The 17,544-nt window shown below is 40.9% G+C and overlaps 1 protein-coding gene across 16 annotated transcripts in view; it reads right to left on the minus strand.

The window, feature by feature from the left end:
- Positions 1 to 17,544, minus strand: part of SPPL3 (signal peptide peptidase like 3) — a 65,932-nt gene that overhangs the window by 25,930 nt on the left and 22,458 nt on the right. For 14 of the 16 annotated variants that reach the window (XM_082324733.1, XM_082324734.1, XM_082324742.1 and 11 more), the window contains exon 2: positions 3,767 to 3,844. The exons of 1 other annotated variant lie outside the window; for it this stretch is intronic. In XM_082324733.1, the coding sequence (XP_082180859.1) occupies positions 3,767 to 3,844 (78 nt within the window). Of the gene's footprint in view, positions 1 to 3,766; positions 3,845 to 17,544 lie in introns of those variants that run through there. One more of the 16 variants, XM_082324736.1, reaches the window with a different exon arrangement.

Genomic DNA, 17,544 nt, shown 5'->3' on the forward strand with positions numbered 1-17,544 from the left:
AGTTGGTGGGCTTTCTAGCGCAAGGGTTCAAAGCAGGCAGGGCTCAGCCTCCCCCGGGGAACCACTCAGCAGGGTTACGCTCAGGCCAAAGGAATGAGTAAGCTGCTGGCACGTTACTACCACGAAAGTTCAGATTCAACTATGGATCGCCTCCACTGCAGGAATGCTTCAGGGAAACCCTGCAGGAGAATATTCTTATGAAACAATGGAGGAAATACGAAAGCAAGCATGTGTCTATGGGGTCGCTTGCAGATGCAGTATGTGCTTGCCCTACTCGGTGAGGACAGTCACCCATCGTAACAGCTCTGGGACTATGAGAATTGTGGCTTGCCACAGAATTGCCAGATTCCAATTGCTCTAAATAAAAAATTACAATTAGAATCAGTCATTGACCCGAGACAGTTTAATTCAATCAAATCTCAGTGCATATTATAGAGAGAGCGCCTAAAATATGTTGTGTGCTCTAACATGGCTTATAAAACATGGCTGTGAGATTAAAGGACAAATTCCAAATCAAGATCTGGAGTGGGAATAAGAATAGGGGAAACAATAGCAGAAAGTACACGTAAAAACGTTTTCGCTGCCTGGATGGAGTAAGAACGCCCGAGCCCACGTCTCGGATCAGAACCCCTCACCTACAGCAGCTATTTTCTGTGCAGCCGCTCGTGCGTGCACACAACTTCTGTAGCGTTCGGTGAGCAGGTCTGTCCAAATCCCCGACTCCAGCCTGCCAGCACCGCGGCTGCGGCTGCTTCTGAACTCCACAGCCTTTCTCTTTAAGTTTTATTGTGAAATATGTTATCTTGATTTCAGTAAATGACAAGTCGTAAAGCTAACCATAAGGACACCGTTTGAACTGTTTTCTATTTACACACATATTTTAGGTACCCAAAGCCTAGAGACAGAAGACACCAGTTTCATCCCATGCTTCTTGGTTTGGTTTAAAAGCAGATATGCGAACAGGTAGATTCTGGGTTAAATCAGGCTTTACATAAGCTGAGAGACCATGTCTGGGTATGTGATAGGATAGAAGAAGATTTAGCTGTTACTGCCTGCAAAGTAACCCCAACATTTAGATCACAGAGAAGCACTGGGACAAGAATAGGTGGCTGTCTTGCAAGAACCCATAGGAAACAATCTGTTTCAAGCTAAGCTCCCTTCTTTAAAAAAATATAACCAACGCATATACTTGCGTGCTCCAGTTTACAGCTTGTCACAGTTTAAAAGATTACACTTGCCCCTTTGGCAGTCAATAATCAAGTACATCAAGTTCAAAGACTGAGACTAGACAGTCAGAATGCGTAAGGGAGAGATGGTCAGAAGGGCTTGAAGCTAAAACTCCCGACTCAGCACAAATGTAGGAAGGAAACGCTCGTTCATCCACAGAAAGAGGAGCAGGAACTCAACTCTATGAACTGTATTTCGTTCTGCATGCGGACTTCACCCATGATCTATTAGACATTTTCCGAATATCTTGGGGGGTTGGGGAGGTTTTTTTGTTTGTTTGATTTTCGGACAAATGCTGCTTGTATGAATGAGGACAGCGGAGCAAGGCTTTCCTTTGCTCCCCTGCATTAGATTAGATCCACCGCGCATGTGGATTTTATCCTAATGACTCACCCACCCAATTCTTTCTGATCCTATTACTGCACTTCTGTTTAAGTCACCGGCCAGCAATACCGCAATTACGGTTTGCTTCTTTTCAGACTGAAAATGGGAAACCAAACCCACTTTTCTGCGACATGAAGGTTAACTAAGGAGTGCTATTTGCTTTTTGTCTTACGACAGCTCCGTTTGAGACGAAGCACTCAAATCTAGATGAAGACATCATTGCTGTCATTTGAGAATGAGCACCCTGAGCCGTAACCTCCACCTTTCTGGCAAGTCACTTTTCTAAGAAAATCCACCCACTCTGCCAGATGTTTTTATTTTACTACTTTAAGAATTTCCAGATTAATTTAATTTTGCAATTTACTACCACACTTGAATTTCTTAAGTAACTTAAGTGTATCTTAGACCCCTTTGTTAACACCACTGTACAATTTTCTGTAAAAAACTGCTTTTGACCTACTTGCTGACCAAACACAATGGGAATTTGTCCAAGTTGCCATCATAACTGCGGGTTTCAGCTCAGACATCTGCTACCTATAGGAAATTAATTAGGAAATTATTTTAAAACTAGGGGACCCTAGCTTGGTCTGTAATAGCTTGCATCTTGGGGTCTTGAGGATGCATGCAAAGGAAGCGGACCAGAACGGGGCATTTCCTCAGTTGATTTGTATCCATCACCGTTCCGCTACTTCGTCCCGTACGGCAGATCGTTCTGCAGTTTGCAGTCCTTGTTACGTGAGCAGTTTTAAATGTAAATCATAGACAAGACGGTAAAAGAGCATGTGTGTACAGGAATAGGATGGCAAACAGCAGGGGAAAATTTTTAAGAGCAAGGAGCTCCGAGAAGGGCAGGCAATTTAAGTTCAAGAGCTCCTGCTGGTTTATATTGCATTATGTTTTCACAATTGAATTTTAATAAATGCTATGGCTTCTCGCAGCCAGATGCATCGTTCCTTTTTACACAACTGCATAAATTCAAATAGTTAAAAATTTAATTAGTCCCTCAACTATATGCTAGACTGACTCAAAACTTGAAGAAAAAAACTAAACAAATACAACCTTTTTTTTTATTATTATTTTCAGCTTCTCTAGATTTCGTCGTCCTAACGCCTTCTATTTTAATTCCATCAGCAGGTTACCTAAGCACCTATTCCATCAGCAGTGCTGTTACCTAATACTCGCTAGCAACAAGAGACACCTCTTAAAAAAACTGTCTCCTTCATTATATGATTTTATTAACTTATGAGGGCAATTTAAAACCTCTTATCCTACCAGCTGCGACTTACATCATATGTATGACCATGGCTATCATCTATTTCGGGGAACACCCGTAGCAGTTCAGAGACTTCACAGTGAATGTATGGCCTTTCACCATAGGCTTGTTAAATGAAGCAATGTTCTTCAAGAAACAGGAAGAAAAACATGCTGTACTTGGAAAAAAAAATACTTTCATGCTGTGATTAATTTTTTTTTTTAAATATGTCAGTATGAATCTCATTCCTTAGGTGCCACTACATTAAAACAAACGGCATAATACAAGCTGCAAGTCTAAAGGGATAACAATGTTTTCTCTAAACTGTCCTCAAGTCTCCGAAACGGGGGCAAATTTGATTTTTGAAGATTCAAACTTATCCTGCAGCAGTTCTCAGACACTTCGCTGGAATTCAACGCTGACGGTGTTTCCCGCTTCTCTATGAAGCTGTTACTCACACTCCAGTAAATAGCACTGGGACTCGGGAATCTGTTTTACAAGCCTTGTTTGCAGTCACAACAAGGACATGCTGAACGGACCAACACTGAAACATTATACATAAGATGCTACTATCGATAACATTACATTCCTATCTCTCTCAACAATCCTTTTATACCCTCCAAAGTTCAATTTTACAGAGTTGTCTTCAAGGACTAACTTCTAAGTTACCTTATATGTGCTTGTAATTTGACATACAATCCTGTCTTTCAGAAAGCCCAACTACCTACTTATTCTTCCTTTTCCATTTCCTTTTCAGAAGCAAGAAATATTTCATTTACATTACCCATCAGTCTGACAAAGATACAATGAAACGAAAGGCATAAACATAAACTGTATTCAGTCACTTGCTTTATTGTTATTTGAAAAAGAAAAATTCTGCGGAACCTTAAAGAAAAATCTTACCTGAAACTGCCGTAGACTATGAGGAGAATAGAAATCAGGAAAGTAGACACTTGACTGGAATCCACAAGGGAATATGCCCTGGAATTGGGAAAAAGAAGGCAGGTGTGTCATCACGAGAGTCCATTTCTCCACTGCCATTTGCTAGTTCTTTTTCTTATCATAATACAAATGCAGAATCGGATGACAAATCTTTATGGCAGCTCTTTCTAAAGTTCTCGTATCATCTAGGAATATAAAACACGTACCTTGTAAATTAACTTTTTATACTCAAGACTGTAGCGTACAAAACCTGTACAACAACCAAAGGACAATTCAAAATCCTTGCGGTAATTTGTTCTGGACTCACCACATTCAAATTTTTTTTCTCAAACACATTAAAATTGCTTCAATTGCAACTAATGCAACCTTGCACGTAAATAACACTAACCTGTTTTCTCTAAGGCTTCTTATGTCTTAACTGATAATAGTGAAGTTGCAATATGGCAGTCAAGGTTCATTTAATCCAGGAAAAAACAAAACAAAGCCCCAAACCCCACAACAAGCTGCAATATACGTTTATTAAACCTCACACAATTACGTCCCCATTACATCTCGCAGACCACTTGATACAGGATTCCCCACAGAAATTTCAACAGGAGATTTAAAACTCAGTGTTATTTAGATAGATTTCCTGATACAATGTACCTTTGTCTTTAAAGCACAGAAACATAAATACTAATATTTGCTGGTTTTTCTTCCCATCCTTGACAGACCAAACCCTACTCTGTAGCTTACACTGAAGCTTCTTTTGATGTGGACATTGGGACAGAGGCAGCCTCGGCAAGTTCCCAGCTGGGGAGAGGGGCTGACATACCAGAGGACAGAAAATCCTTTAAAGAGGGACCTTGAGGAATGGACCAACAAGACAACGACAGCTTGGAAGTCAAGAGAAATGATCGCTCCCTCTGCTTAGCACTTGTGAAGCCCTATCTCGAGTACTGCCTACAGTTTTGGAGGCCCCAAAAGAGAAAAGCCCCGGCACAGCGCAGTAAGGCAAGCGGAGGGCCACCGCGGTGGGGTACACCATGCGAGGGAGCAGCCAGGAGCCACGCTACAACTCCCAACAGTTTCTCAACAACTTGTGCTAAAGTAACGGAAAAGGAAAAGAATAACGCCCAACGTTAATTGCATCAGCCTTATCCTACAAAAAAGATAACGAAACATTTCTGAAAACCAACCGAAAAGCCTAATTTCAGCAAGACTATGGATATGGAACGAAGATAATTGAATTACATGATAGTTCCAAATTAAATATCACTAAGCAAATAAAAACTAAAGCTACAAGACAATTAAAGAATCACTCATCCCATTCCCAATTTAAAAGCAATTTAGAGAAAATTACCAAACCACTAGACACAGACTTTAAAATACTTTTTTTAATATGTAAACACAAATGTGAACCTTCTAGTATAGAAATTCAATATTAAACATCACTGAAAAACAGACTGCCTCTTTTAGATGAAATTATATACTTGCCAAATAAGCTTTTAAGAAATGAACTACTTTTGTTAATTACCATAAATAACTTCACTCTTACCCCACACTAAAAGTGAAAACCAGATGTCTTATTTGCTCCTGAAGTTGGCCAACACATAAAGACAATCCTAAGCTTTGTATAGTTTTTTTAATTTCGCTCATGTTTGCCCTTTCGTTTCCAGGCTGTGCAACAGAGGTCTTAAAAGCATCCATGAAGATCAATACGCTGCATTGCCAATACAGGCGATATGTAACTAATTGATTTACAATCAGTGCAGACGTAAGTGCCGCTCGGGCTATATACGATACAGTTCACTGCATGTTCTTCTTAGCCAATGATTACAGCTAAGCAGACACCGAGAAGACGGCTGAAGGATGAGCACGCTAGTTTCTGCCCTGTGACTAGCTTCAGTGTCAGGGGGAAGCATTCCCTCACCTGCCCTTGAGTGAAGGGAAAGGGAAACTTCCTATCCTGTTTGGATTGAGAATAAATAGTGGAATTCATCTATTAAAAGAATCTTCAGGAACTCCACCTTTAATAGAAAAGCAAAATGATTGAATGGAATTTCAACTGGGATTAAACACGTCCAGGGTTACGCACCGAACTTTATTAACTGATGTTCCTAAAATTATATCTTCATAAACTGGCAAATACTTTTGAGATGAACAATGTTTTCTATATAATTCATCATTCAGTGGCAACTTTGGAAGCTATGATAATTAAAATGCCATTTCATCACAATTACTAAACATTAGTCAAAACAAGGCTGTAAATGTTAGAAAGATTTATAAAACAGATAAAACAAGGATGATACACGGATCGTGGATCAGCCCTGTGCACAATCCATTAAGCTTTGTATGAAAAACCGCGGGCCCTTTGGTACAATGACAGCAACTGAATGCCTGCAAACCCGTTCTAAACAACGATCTGTGACCCTGCGGCCAGGCTGCAGCGCCGACGAGGACGGCCGTCCGCGGATTCCCTGCAAGGGAGAAACGAGAACTGAAGTCCTTCCATCCTGCGCAAGAGATGTGCAATAGTGTAATTATAAACTCATCGCAGACCGGCGATGTTTCCTGACTTGTCCGCATGGAGATCTTATAGCAGGGCATCCTAAAAACTCCATGTTGGGATCGCGATTATGGTCTGGGAAAACTCATGTTCACCGATAGCCCAGCAAACAGGGCCAGGGAGATACAGTGGCAACCTCCTCCTTCCCGAGGCAGCCGGACAAAGAGCAACGCACAACGCACACGGTATGGCACGTCTACGGGTAACCGCACGGCGGGAGTCAAGCGAGCAGCTCGGCCGTGCCCAGATGCCATCCAAAGTTTCCAACACAAGTAGCCCACAAGCAAACTGCAAGAATAATTTTATAATGCTGAAGTGAATCTCATCATAATAAAACCCTGCGTCTTTTTAACATCTAATTTCCCTACATTATATAAGGTACTGCACAAAACCTGAAAGCAGAACTGATTCCTAAAATCCTAACCACTGGACAGTTCATTAAGAGACTAAAAACCCTTGATCCCAAATAAACACTTCCTAATGCATTAACCTAGACCAGAGATAATAAGCAAATGACAGCATCACATGAAAGAATCGGGAAGTAAGATTACTTCACAGTTTTGAATATTATTCAAAATGCCAGACAGTGATCTGCACACCCATTTGTATTTTTAACCGAAATTTAAATGACCTCCTACAACTCCAACAGAGTCCATATGCATCTAACTGGATTCTCCTATAAGCATATTTCAAGTATGCAAGCTCACATACTCCCACAGCCAAACACGGCATCAGTGCTACGTTCTTCTCAAATGGGATCAGCCAAAACCAAAACAAAAACCCACACTTATGAAATTTTTCAGAAGTTGGAGTCGACTTTGTGCAGTCACATTTAACCAGCCTTCCACTGCACGTATGAAAACGAAACCGTCTCCCTTCTATACAAGGTTCTTCTGTAAAATTAAGTCTTTAATCTCAGAACAAGCAGTGGAAACTTATGCACAGAAAACGCCTGCAACAAGCCCGTACATAGCTATCATTTGACTTGAACACTGATTTTAGAAGCAATTCTTAGTACTTACTACTTGAGAATCCACAAAGCAAAGATCGTTATTCTTCATTCTCATTCTGAAAATTAATACTGGATAAGGCCATGCTAAAGACTGCTGTCTTTTGAAGGACTGACTTTAGTGCACTTCACCCGCGTGCCATGTTACAAGAACAACTACCAATCCATTTCTAAACTCTAGTACGTATGCAGAACACATATACTCTAGTATATATGCTCTAAAGTACAAAGACACCATTGGTTTTCCCAGGGAAGTACATTTTTTAGGATTCTTACACTACCACACCTGAAATTCAACATCCATGTAAGGAAGTTGGTTTAGAAGTTATTTAATCAGGCTGTCAGATTCTTGCTAACTCAGTCAAGTAACAAATAACTATTTACAGTTCTTAGACGATAAAATTAATCCCATATATTAGACCCAAGTACTTTATAAAACCAAGCACACCGATGGCTTACTTTTCTCTGTAAGCTCCTTTTCTCAGCCAGCTAGTGAGAGGTAACTTCCCAAACGCCTTCTCTACAACCCGAGATCTCACTCTGAACCTGCGCCTGTACACGGCTGAGATCAATTTTAGCAAATTCTCTGCCATTAGGCATCTATTTCTGGCAGCTTCATGGGCAAGTGCTTACAACACAGAGCCTGCTAAGGCATGCCAAGACAGAGACACAGCAAGCACTGTTCTATAACATACTCTGTGTGTCAGCCCTACAGCTATACAGTGAAAGTATTGTCCAGACAACAATCCACGCAGCGAGCTCGCCAGCCTGGCACAGCCCGCTCCATAGACCTTTACCTACAGAACAATTCCAGGGATGCCCAGCCATCGCGACACTCCACCGCTGCCACCCGGCCCAAACAGCAACCATGCAAAATACGCCACGCCGGTTACAGCTGGCGTTCCAAGCAGCACTCTCCCTTCTTCTGGGAAAAAATGAATTAACTTCTGTATTCCCAAGGGAACAGAGACCCGCTTCATTCCCAGCTAGAGAAGATGGTAACCAGCTAATAAAAGCTGCAACAACAACAGCAATAGCGTTACATTAGAGACACTTGCAAGCTCTCTTTCCTCCGTACCGGCAGCTGCAGGTCAAGCTCTCTTTTCCCCGGCAGCCGCAGGTCCAAGCTCACCCGTCTTTGACGGGAGACCTTCACCCTCCAGGGTCTCTGCCATCTGACTGCTTAGGAATTTCTTATAAAAACCCCTCTTTTAGCCCTGCTGTTCTCTTATGTACTTACTTCTCAATTCCTCCGTTTTTGTTATTTCTTTTGCATTTCCAACTCAAGAAAGTCACCCAGTCAATGCAAGCACTGGTTTTCATGTTTCAGCTCTTCCTTATCTCCAAAAGATAAGCAGTTTCTTGATAAGAGTCTCAACAGTCCTTCCAAACCAGCAGCAGGAGTCCCTTAGGCAAAGCCTGGTACTTCTTTTGGCCCCCCGTGTGGAGCGATAAGTATCTGCATCTCACTTTGTTCAATGAAGCCCCAGAGAAAGACAGAACTAGGAACCAAATGTGTCTCCGATGACAGCAGGGAGCACTACCCTCCACATAACCCGCTCGTCATGGGCCAGTCTGACATGACCACAAGCCAACACTGCCGGTACAAAAGCAACTTCTTCTCACCTTTTACCAGTCACCTATTCTCTTTCTTCATCCCGTGCCAGCACAACCATTTGCAAAACCACACAGAAAACTGGATCAGGGGACTTGTCTGCTTGAATAATAATGGAGAATGAATGGGAAGGTTTCTCAAGAGATTCAGATTCCTGATCTGGCATGTTTCTGGACATAAAAATCAAAGAGGAAAGACTTTGCAGTAGCAGCATTGGCTTAAGTGCCCCAAAACTACCGCCTCAGAGATCAGGGAAGTTTTATGTAATTGAAATAAAAACCTCTTTCTGTTTGCACAAGAAGCCTACTAAATGGATGATCAAAGAAATTCAGCCCCGCAATGTTTCAGCAGCAAATATCACTCCCCTGACTTCCAGGTACAAGAGAAATGACCGTGAAAACTTCTGCCGAGGGGGGGAGGAGAAGCCTGCGCACCGAAGTTTCCACCGCAAGGCACGCTAAAGGCCTCGGACGTGAATCACTCTCATACAAAAGCTGTTATAACAGCAGCAAGATAAACTTTCCCTGTATTTACTGTACCTATATGAGAATGCAAACAATACAGCAACAAATAAATCACAGCAGCTTGAAAAGTGCAGTAGATGAACTAACTTCACTAAAGTTCACATGAAGAGAGATTGCGTTTCATCAGGTATTTTTCTTTATCAGTGATCGTAATATCCAAGTGCTTTCAAGATTAAGGAAAAGAAAACTATAAAAGGAAGGTAAACATACTAGATCGGCTAGAGTAAGGATGGATTAAAATAGAAGAGACAGGTCTTTTACTTCGTTTAATGGGACCAAATCTACAACGTGCAGACATCTATCACAGAATCACAGAAATTCACACTGACAGGAACGTCAGGAGATCATTTAATTCCTCGAGTTATAATTTGACCTTACTTTGGGAAGGACAGTCAGTCAGTCATGACAGGTATTTACCTCACCTGTTGTTTAAAACACTCATTGGTGAAATGAGAAGACTTTTCTTGACATCTAACCTAAGTCTTCCCGATTACAGTTTCAGTCCATATTTTTTCCTCTATACAAAAGTCCTTCAGAACTCATGGGGAGCTTCTCGTACCAGACACAACTGGGGTAAACTGGATCCATACGTGAATTCACCTGCATATTTCAGTTTCTGAAAGATGTGGCTGCTTGAGAAGGGACCACACAAAACTTCAAATACTCTCAGCCCACATTAAAAGCCATGACTACTCATTCAATCAATATGGTATTCTTCATCTACAATTAAAATATCAGTTTTATTATCAAATGTCCACTGCCTCCTCACAAGGTAAGTGACAATAATCCATGCCCACCGAAACACGAATCCCACTTTCCCAATTTCTATTCTCTTTGAAAGAAAACTCCTCGTAGGTAGGTACCAGCATTGGAAAGGTGACAATGGAGCCTCTCCTTCCCTGCCCTATTATTCATCATTCATTTTCAGAACTTGCTGAACGCACACATTCAGTTTGAGGGTCCCATCTCAGCAGACAGTCAATTCTTTCAAAGGGAACCAGAAAAAAGGAAGAAAAAAACCCCCAACCCCCAAGAACCAACTTTTACTGGAAATCTGGTGTTAAATGACGAAATCAAGGATGGAGAGAGTTCCCACCTCCCCCTCCTCCAAGGGTTTTATATATTTCAAAAGCTACTTAATGTGCTTATTACATCCGTGATTGCTATAGCAATAGAAAAACAGCAAGTCAAGAAATACTAGATGGTAAATTCAAGAGAAGTTGAGGAACATTTTGCATTTTTCACTTCCCCTGCCCCACCCCTCCCTGGTTTTTGGAGCTATCGGCTGCAGGCAGAAATCAAAATCCACCTTCCCACTGCTGCCATGACCCTACGCATCTATCTTCTTTTGATCAGGCAAGAGTATGCCACTTGAGACGAAAATGTTTTCTTGAATCTACTTGTCTCTGATATTTTCCAAACATGCTACTAACTATTTTATTCCTTAAAAGAAATACAAGGGAATACACTGACCGGGACAATTTATTGCTAAGAGCAATTCGGTTTTGATGCCACAGTGCAGGCATTTGTGAGCTATCACCGTAGCATCATTTATTAAGAGGAGCAAATCAAACTCAAGGACTCCAGAGCGCAGCCCTAGGGCACATGAAAGAAGAGCACCGCCACGTACATGAAGATCAATTACAGTTAATTGAGCAAATATTCATTTTGGTTGGGGGGCAGACTCACTCCGTAGGTAAAACCAATACTCCTTCTTTCCTTTACTGGATTCCAGGTCAAGGGTATAACTAAAAAGCCTCTTTCAACTACCTTACATGTGCAAGATATATACATATTTAAGAGCCTCCATTAGGCTTGCTGCCAAACCAAAGTTAAATCTGAGTGTAACAGTTAAAGGTATAATTTAAGCGTGAAGTCATGGCACCCACAGCTGTAAACATAACTCTACACTATTCCATTCTTTAGTGTGATTCATAGGAAAAACAAGCAAATTGCTATGGCTTCACTTACGTTAAAGGAATAGCTTGTTTTCTAAAGTAAGTTTACAATTTCATCTCATTGTCACATGCAGATAAGGTCTGCTAAGTCTGAGTAATTTATGGAAACAGAGATCATATCAGAAAAAAAAAAAACCAAAAACTTAAAGCATGTCTGAAGTGAAAAAAAGAGTAATTTGAGATGTCCCACTAAAACCAGATTTTCCTACGCAGACTTGGTTAGGGCTCAGGCAGGCATTTCAAAGTTGTAACCGGAGAATAATTCTGCTGTTTATCAGATAGAGGGCTCAGAACAACATTTTCGCACTATTAGATACCAAATACATATATACACACACACATATATATATATTTTTTTTTACACAGCCAACTAAAAAACCCAATTCATTCTTCCACCCTTTCCAGAAAGCTGCTTTCCTAAAACTCTCCCACCAAAACCAAACGCCAAGCTCCCAACTAAATTGCTAAGAGAAAACACTCTCCAAGCTCACTTTGGGAAGAAACTGAAGTATACAGCCAGAAAGGCATCAGGAGAGACAATCTCACAAAAAAACATTTTCTGTTAAAAACATTAAGTGAGCTACCCTTTCAGTTCACCCGACTGTTTGCCAACAGAACAAAGAATTACATGTTTCACAGTGTTTAAGAATTACAGTAACTGGAAGATTTCCAGATTTCACATTCAGCTTGGAGCACTCGCTTCCCCGCAGGAATGGGAGCACAACTTCCAGGCCCTGCATGGAAGCGTGAGAACACCTCGCTCGTTCCAAGGAGCGTTATTTCCCACCAACTGAGAACAGCGTCCCTGTACCCCAAAAGCATCCTCAGCTCCCGTCCTCCCCACCGCTCTGGTGGAACCACGCTAAACAGGATACTCAGAAGCAAAATTTCCAATCAGGGGTTAACGGAGAAAAATTACATCTTCAAATAAGTTGTACCGGACACACATATCTGTTTAAGTAGCCAGAACCAAAATAAATATTCAAAACCATGTTGAATGTCTTTGACATTGCTGCAACAGAAAATACAGGCTTTTTTATTTCATACTATCCATTTGTAGACTGAATGGGAGCCTGGATACATAAGTTTCACCCCTTACCTACGCACACAAATAAGTTTACTTTTCTGAGGTTCGTTGTTTTATTGAGGAGGGTTGGTTGGGTGATTTGCTTTGGGCTGGGGTTTTTACTCTAAAACAAACAAAAAAAGACCTGGGAGCCTCCCCTTCTTTCTTTCTTTCTCAAAGAAAGAAAAAACAAGATGTCATGAAAAACAGAGCATGCTTTTACTGCCAAATATATATCATCACAAGTCAAAGAATCCTCTCCAGAAGCAGATTTTGAAACCGTACCACAATTATACATGACTGCAAACATTTTTTGAAAATGTGAACAAAACATCCAGACATGATGTCTGCAATAATGGAACCCCACGGAAGGAAAGTTAGTAGGCATCACTTCAACGAGTTAAACTGAACAAGAATATATGGAAAAACACATTTGATATCAAAACACAGAGCCTGTTAGTAGTGAATGTTTTACTCAATTGTGTATTTTAATTGTGTCATGTTTATTTTAATTGAGCTGTTTCAGATCAGCTAACTTGTCCCAGAACACTGGCATCCTACTACAGACCAGCCCCAGCAAACTGCTGAGCCGAGGCACAGCCCTGGTTGTACTTTTGAAAACAATTATTACTTTTACCCCCTTTTGACAGTTAAATCTAAAGGACTCCAGCTTACAACAGGATTTGCCTATGTTGGTTTGAAAATCAAAAGGCTGAGGCAAGAGAGACTAACAGGCCAGCCCTACCCTGTAAATTTTAGCCAGCGTAAGTTAGCTCACCTCTGACTTCAGCAACATTAACAGAGCTCTGCCAACAAAACCTCCTTTTTCAAACATTTGCCATCACAATTAGCTCGGGTTTTGCTAGTAAAACTTATTTTATTCATAGGCAGCAGAAGAAGAGAGAGGTGGAAAAATTACCCCAGCAAACTGACCTGGCAAATTATCATTTTTGTGAAGTGACTTTCCATTCAGGCCAGCAGCTGCACAATTACTAGCCATAACGCAAAGACAAAAGGAATCAACATGTGGCCAGGGCCCAGGTGGCACTAAAACCCCGTCAGGAGTAGCTTACAGTTAGGTCTGATTAAGTACATTGTAATACACACACCTGTAATCCAAGCTTTCCTGGAGCTAATGTAAATTAAACAAAACTAACCCTCCTATTTCCCTCTAACTAACCTTCTGTGCAGAAGTTAGCACTGGTTTAATTAAGCTAGTTTTCAAAACAGACCACAGGTACTGTAGTTGCTGCAATCTACGACAACATTTTATAATATTTGGTGCTATTTCAGTCCTTCCAGATTTGTTTTCACTACCAAACTCTACGGTTGCAGCACACAGTAGTATCCACCTCTTGAAAACGATAATAAAGTTACCTGTCCCCACGAGCCCTTGGAGCACCCGTACGTTAGAACCCCCAGCTCTCCAGATACCTTTGCTACAGCTGCACGGTCCTACCGCAGTACAACATCTCGAGGCGCTGGCCATCCGTGGACGAGGCTGTCAAGTAAAGCCCAGCACCATTTACAAGTCAGGGCATTCGGTGAGGTACAAGAAGTAGCCATACTGCATTTGCAAGGGCCAAACTATTAGTATGTTACAAAACGTGCTTCATGCGAATGAGCAAAAGAGCTAAGACTCATTTGCTGAACTAAGTAAAGCAACTGTCTTGTCTGTAACTGTCTTCATAGTTTATCAATTTACAGAAGACTTCAGTGCACTGCAGAGGACAGATTAAAGTTTTGCTGTAGTACCATATAAACTGCCAAACAAAAATACGAATATAATGGTTTTGTGGAAGAATTAAGATCAGCAAATATCAGAACAAGATGTAAATACATAACTATGAAAATATCCATAAATATATGTATGAGACATCTGAAAAAGCAAGAAGGTTTCTGCTTAGCCACAAGAACGAACTGACCACATAGGAAGACTTTCCTCATCTGGAAAACTGTTTCCACCTTCCACAAAGAATCAAAAGGAGGATTGGAAGGAGGGAGAAGAGGAGGTCAAATCAAGATCTGTTACACACAATCCTTTCTTGCCAGAGCCACGAGCATATTTCTTTATGTAAATTTTCAGATTCCAACAGACCAGTGAACTCTGCAAAGGTCAGTCCAATATTTAGCCTACCCCAAAGCTTTGCTGAAACAGCTCTTCTATCTAAATTACCACTTTCAACTGTATGAATTTTCCAAAAATAGCCCTTTTTACATCAGAAAAAAAGGCAAATCAAGGGAGTGGTTACTGTAATTTAAGTCTCCAGACTACCACTGTGCAAGCTGTCTACAGTTTTATGCTCGACAGCCTCATCACGATCCAAACAATATTGTGCTTTCAGGGAGGGCCCGTTGGAAATGTCAGTGGTTATCCCTGGCTCAGGAAAGTTTTCTGCAATTTTGACAGCTAAAACCTTTTTGGGTTGTAAAGGTATCAATTTATGTTCCAGTCATATATGCAACCCAGAGTTTTCAATCTCTTGGTAGGACAGTTCTGCATGAGACAGAAGACCGCTCAGTACTAGGTTTCATTTTATGGCACTTAGTTAGAGGAAGAAGATAAAAACTTCCCCAAAGTCTTCACCTTAGGCTCCCATCTGTTTTGATCCCTGTAAGCCTTTTTCTACTTAACAGAAAAGCTCATTAACAATGACTATAATCACCTAAACCGAGGATGCTCCCTACTTCCAGTTTACAGTAAAATACATTGGCTGCTTGAAGAGCCACACAAGTCTCTTCTGCGCAAGAACGCCCCGTTCAATAACAGAGCCCCGTCCAAGCTGTACAGCGAGATGCCTACAACCTAACGGTTCCTGCTGCCAGCCACAGCGCAGTCACAACAGGCTCGGTGTGGGCTCGCTGTGGGTATTTTGCCCTTACAGGAGCAGGAAGACCTGTTCCGAGCAGGGTTAGAAGCCACCGCGGTGAAAATGCTGACAAGCAATTTATAACGCGACAACATTGTTAGCTCAGCTACTACAGCTCGAGTTAGTCCTTTCAGCCAACAGCATCTCAGAGGACCCATCATAATGAAAAGTTGTCCGAGCTGATAAAACGTGGGAGTTTTCATTATTTGGAATTAAATATTTGTCCCAATCTTCACTGCTGCTCCATCTGGACCAGAAGACAGCGGTGAGCAAATATCTCATCTCTGTCTCACAATTAAGGGATTGGTATTTACTTTGCAAGCTACTGCCGAACAATTAACGTATCACCTCTGACAATAACAGCTCCTGTAAGAGTGTCTTACACACACACCAAAACACCCCCAAAACCACACTTTGACTAAAAGAAAAAACATTTAAAAACCCAAACCCCCAAACCCAACCTTCTCTCCCACACATTCCCAGAGCACCAAAATAAGCTCATATAATTGGTCATACTGGACTAGTCTGACTTTCGAGTACTTTAAAACTGTGCCCCTCAGACTTTAAGTTTTTCTAAATTTAGAGAAGTGAGCGATAGCAAGACTTCAGCTCTACACTTGCTCATCTCAAGAACAACAAAAAGCTTCTCGGGTCTGTAGCAGACTGAAAGCTCTACAATAGCATCAGATTACTTTGGCAGGCACACACACAAAAGTCAAACGCCTAAGATGAATCAATCTATTCTCCAAACATACAAATATGATCAAAAGGCATATTGATGTAAGCAAAAAGTATCCTCGTTATTCCTGATAATACAAGAAAAACGTGCTAGTGGGGGAAAAATGAGCTTCAAGTGGGCCAAGGAACTACCAGCAGTTGAACCCAGAAAATTTAAGATATGTTTAATTTCTTCATTGAAGCAGAAGCACTGACTGAAAATAACACCCCTTCTACTTTCCAATATAAGTGAAAAGCAAGGACTTTAAAACATAAAAAAAAAACCAAACACACAAAAACAACCAAAACCAAACAAACCTTACATGTAGATAGAATGAAAAGCTTTAAGTAAAATCTCACACCAGGTTTTCTGTAATACTGTAATGATAATATTTCATGGTTCCAGTACTTCACAAAACCAAAGTATAATTCTAAAAAAAATCAAACAGCAACATATTTTGCTTTTTAAAAAGCAAATGTAAGGCAACTTCTTACAAAGAATAAACTCCTTTAAACAGGCAAAAAAATTCAAGCATCAAGTATCATGAGGACCTACTTTACCGGTACGTCAAACAGCCGCTTTTCGCTGCTGAATGGATCCCACCCACAGAGAATGCACAAAGCCGTATTTGAACACACGGTGATTCCCATGATTAGTTCAGTTACAACTGAGGCGGTGGAGGGGAGAAATTAAGCTTAAAACTGGGATTTTGCTCCTGTTCTGATGCAAGTCATTGATTCCCTATTAACTGGAGTTAAAATTCTCACACCCAGAAGCACGACACACGCCATAGAGTCTCTTAATCAAAGGGAAAGAATGGCTGTTTTACTTAGTAGAGAAAGAAAACAGAAACAAGTGAATCAGAGAGCTACATGTATTTATCACAGGAAGAAAATTTCTGAGTATATAGCACCAAAATGGTACACTACAAAGAAATACAGACAATCAGCGCAGCGTGTTTCCAGGGTACCTGTGACGCGGGGGAGCGTGAAGCTAGGAAACAGAACTTCAGCTTCAATCGGTAGTAAGGCACTACACGCATATAAACAGACTCTAAGGCAATTAACTTGTTAAAACTGCATATGATTCAGTACAGAAGTCAATTAAGGTTTCACATTATGAGCATTATGATTTCCCCATACTACTGAGCCTACTAATACTAGTATTTTGGACAGACACGTCTGTAGTCACATTTCTTCCTAAGGTGTCCTCTTCATTCCCTTCTTTTTAATCCTATTTTGTAAGAGCGAACAATAAATACAGCACAGGAAGGAGAGAGGACTATTAAGGGAGAAGACAGGCACTGGTATTTAAGTGTGAATTTAGCTTTAGTGTGAGCAGAATTATCAGCCTGTCGCTTGAACGAGTGCAGAAAAGAGTTTCTAAGATGACTAGGAGAGATAAGAACTGAGTTTATTTAGCCTAGAAAAA

The sequence above is a fragment of the Platalea leucorodia genome (assembly GCF_965183815.1).
Source record: "Platalea leucorodia genome assembly, chromosome: 12".
NCBI lineage: Eukaryota > Metazoa > Chordata > Aves > Pelecaniformes > Threskiornithidae > Platalea > Platalea leucorodia.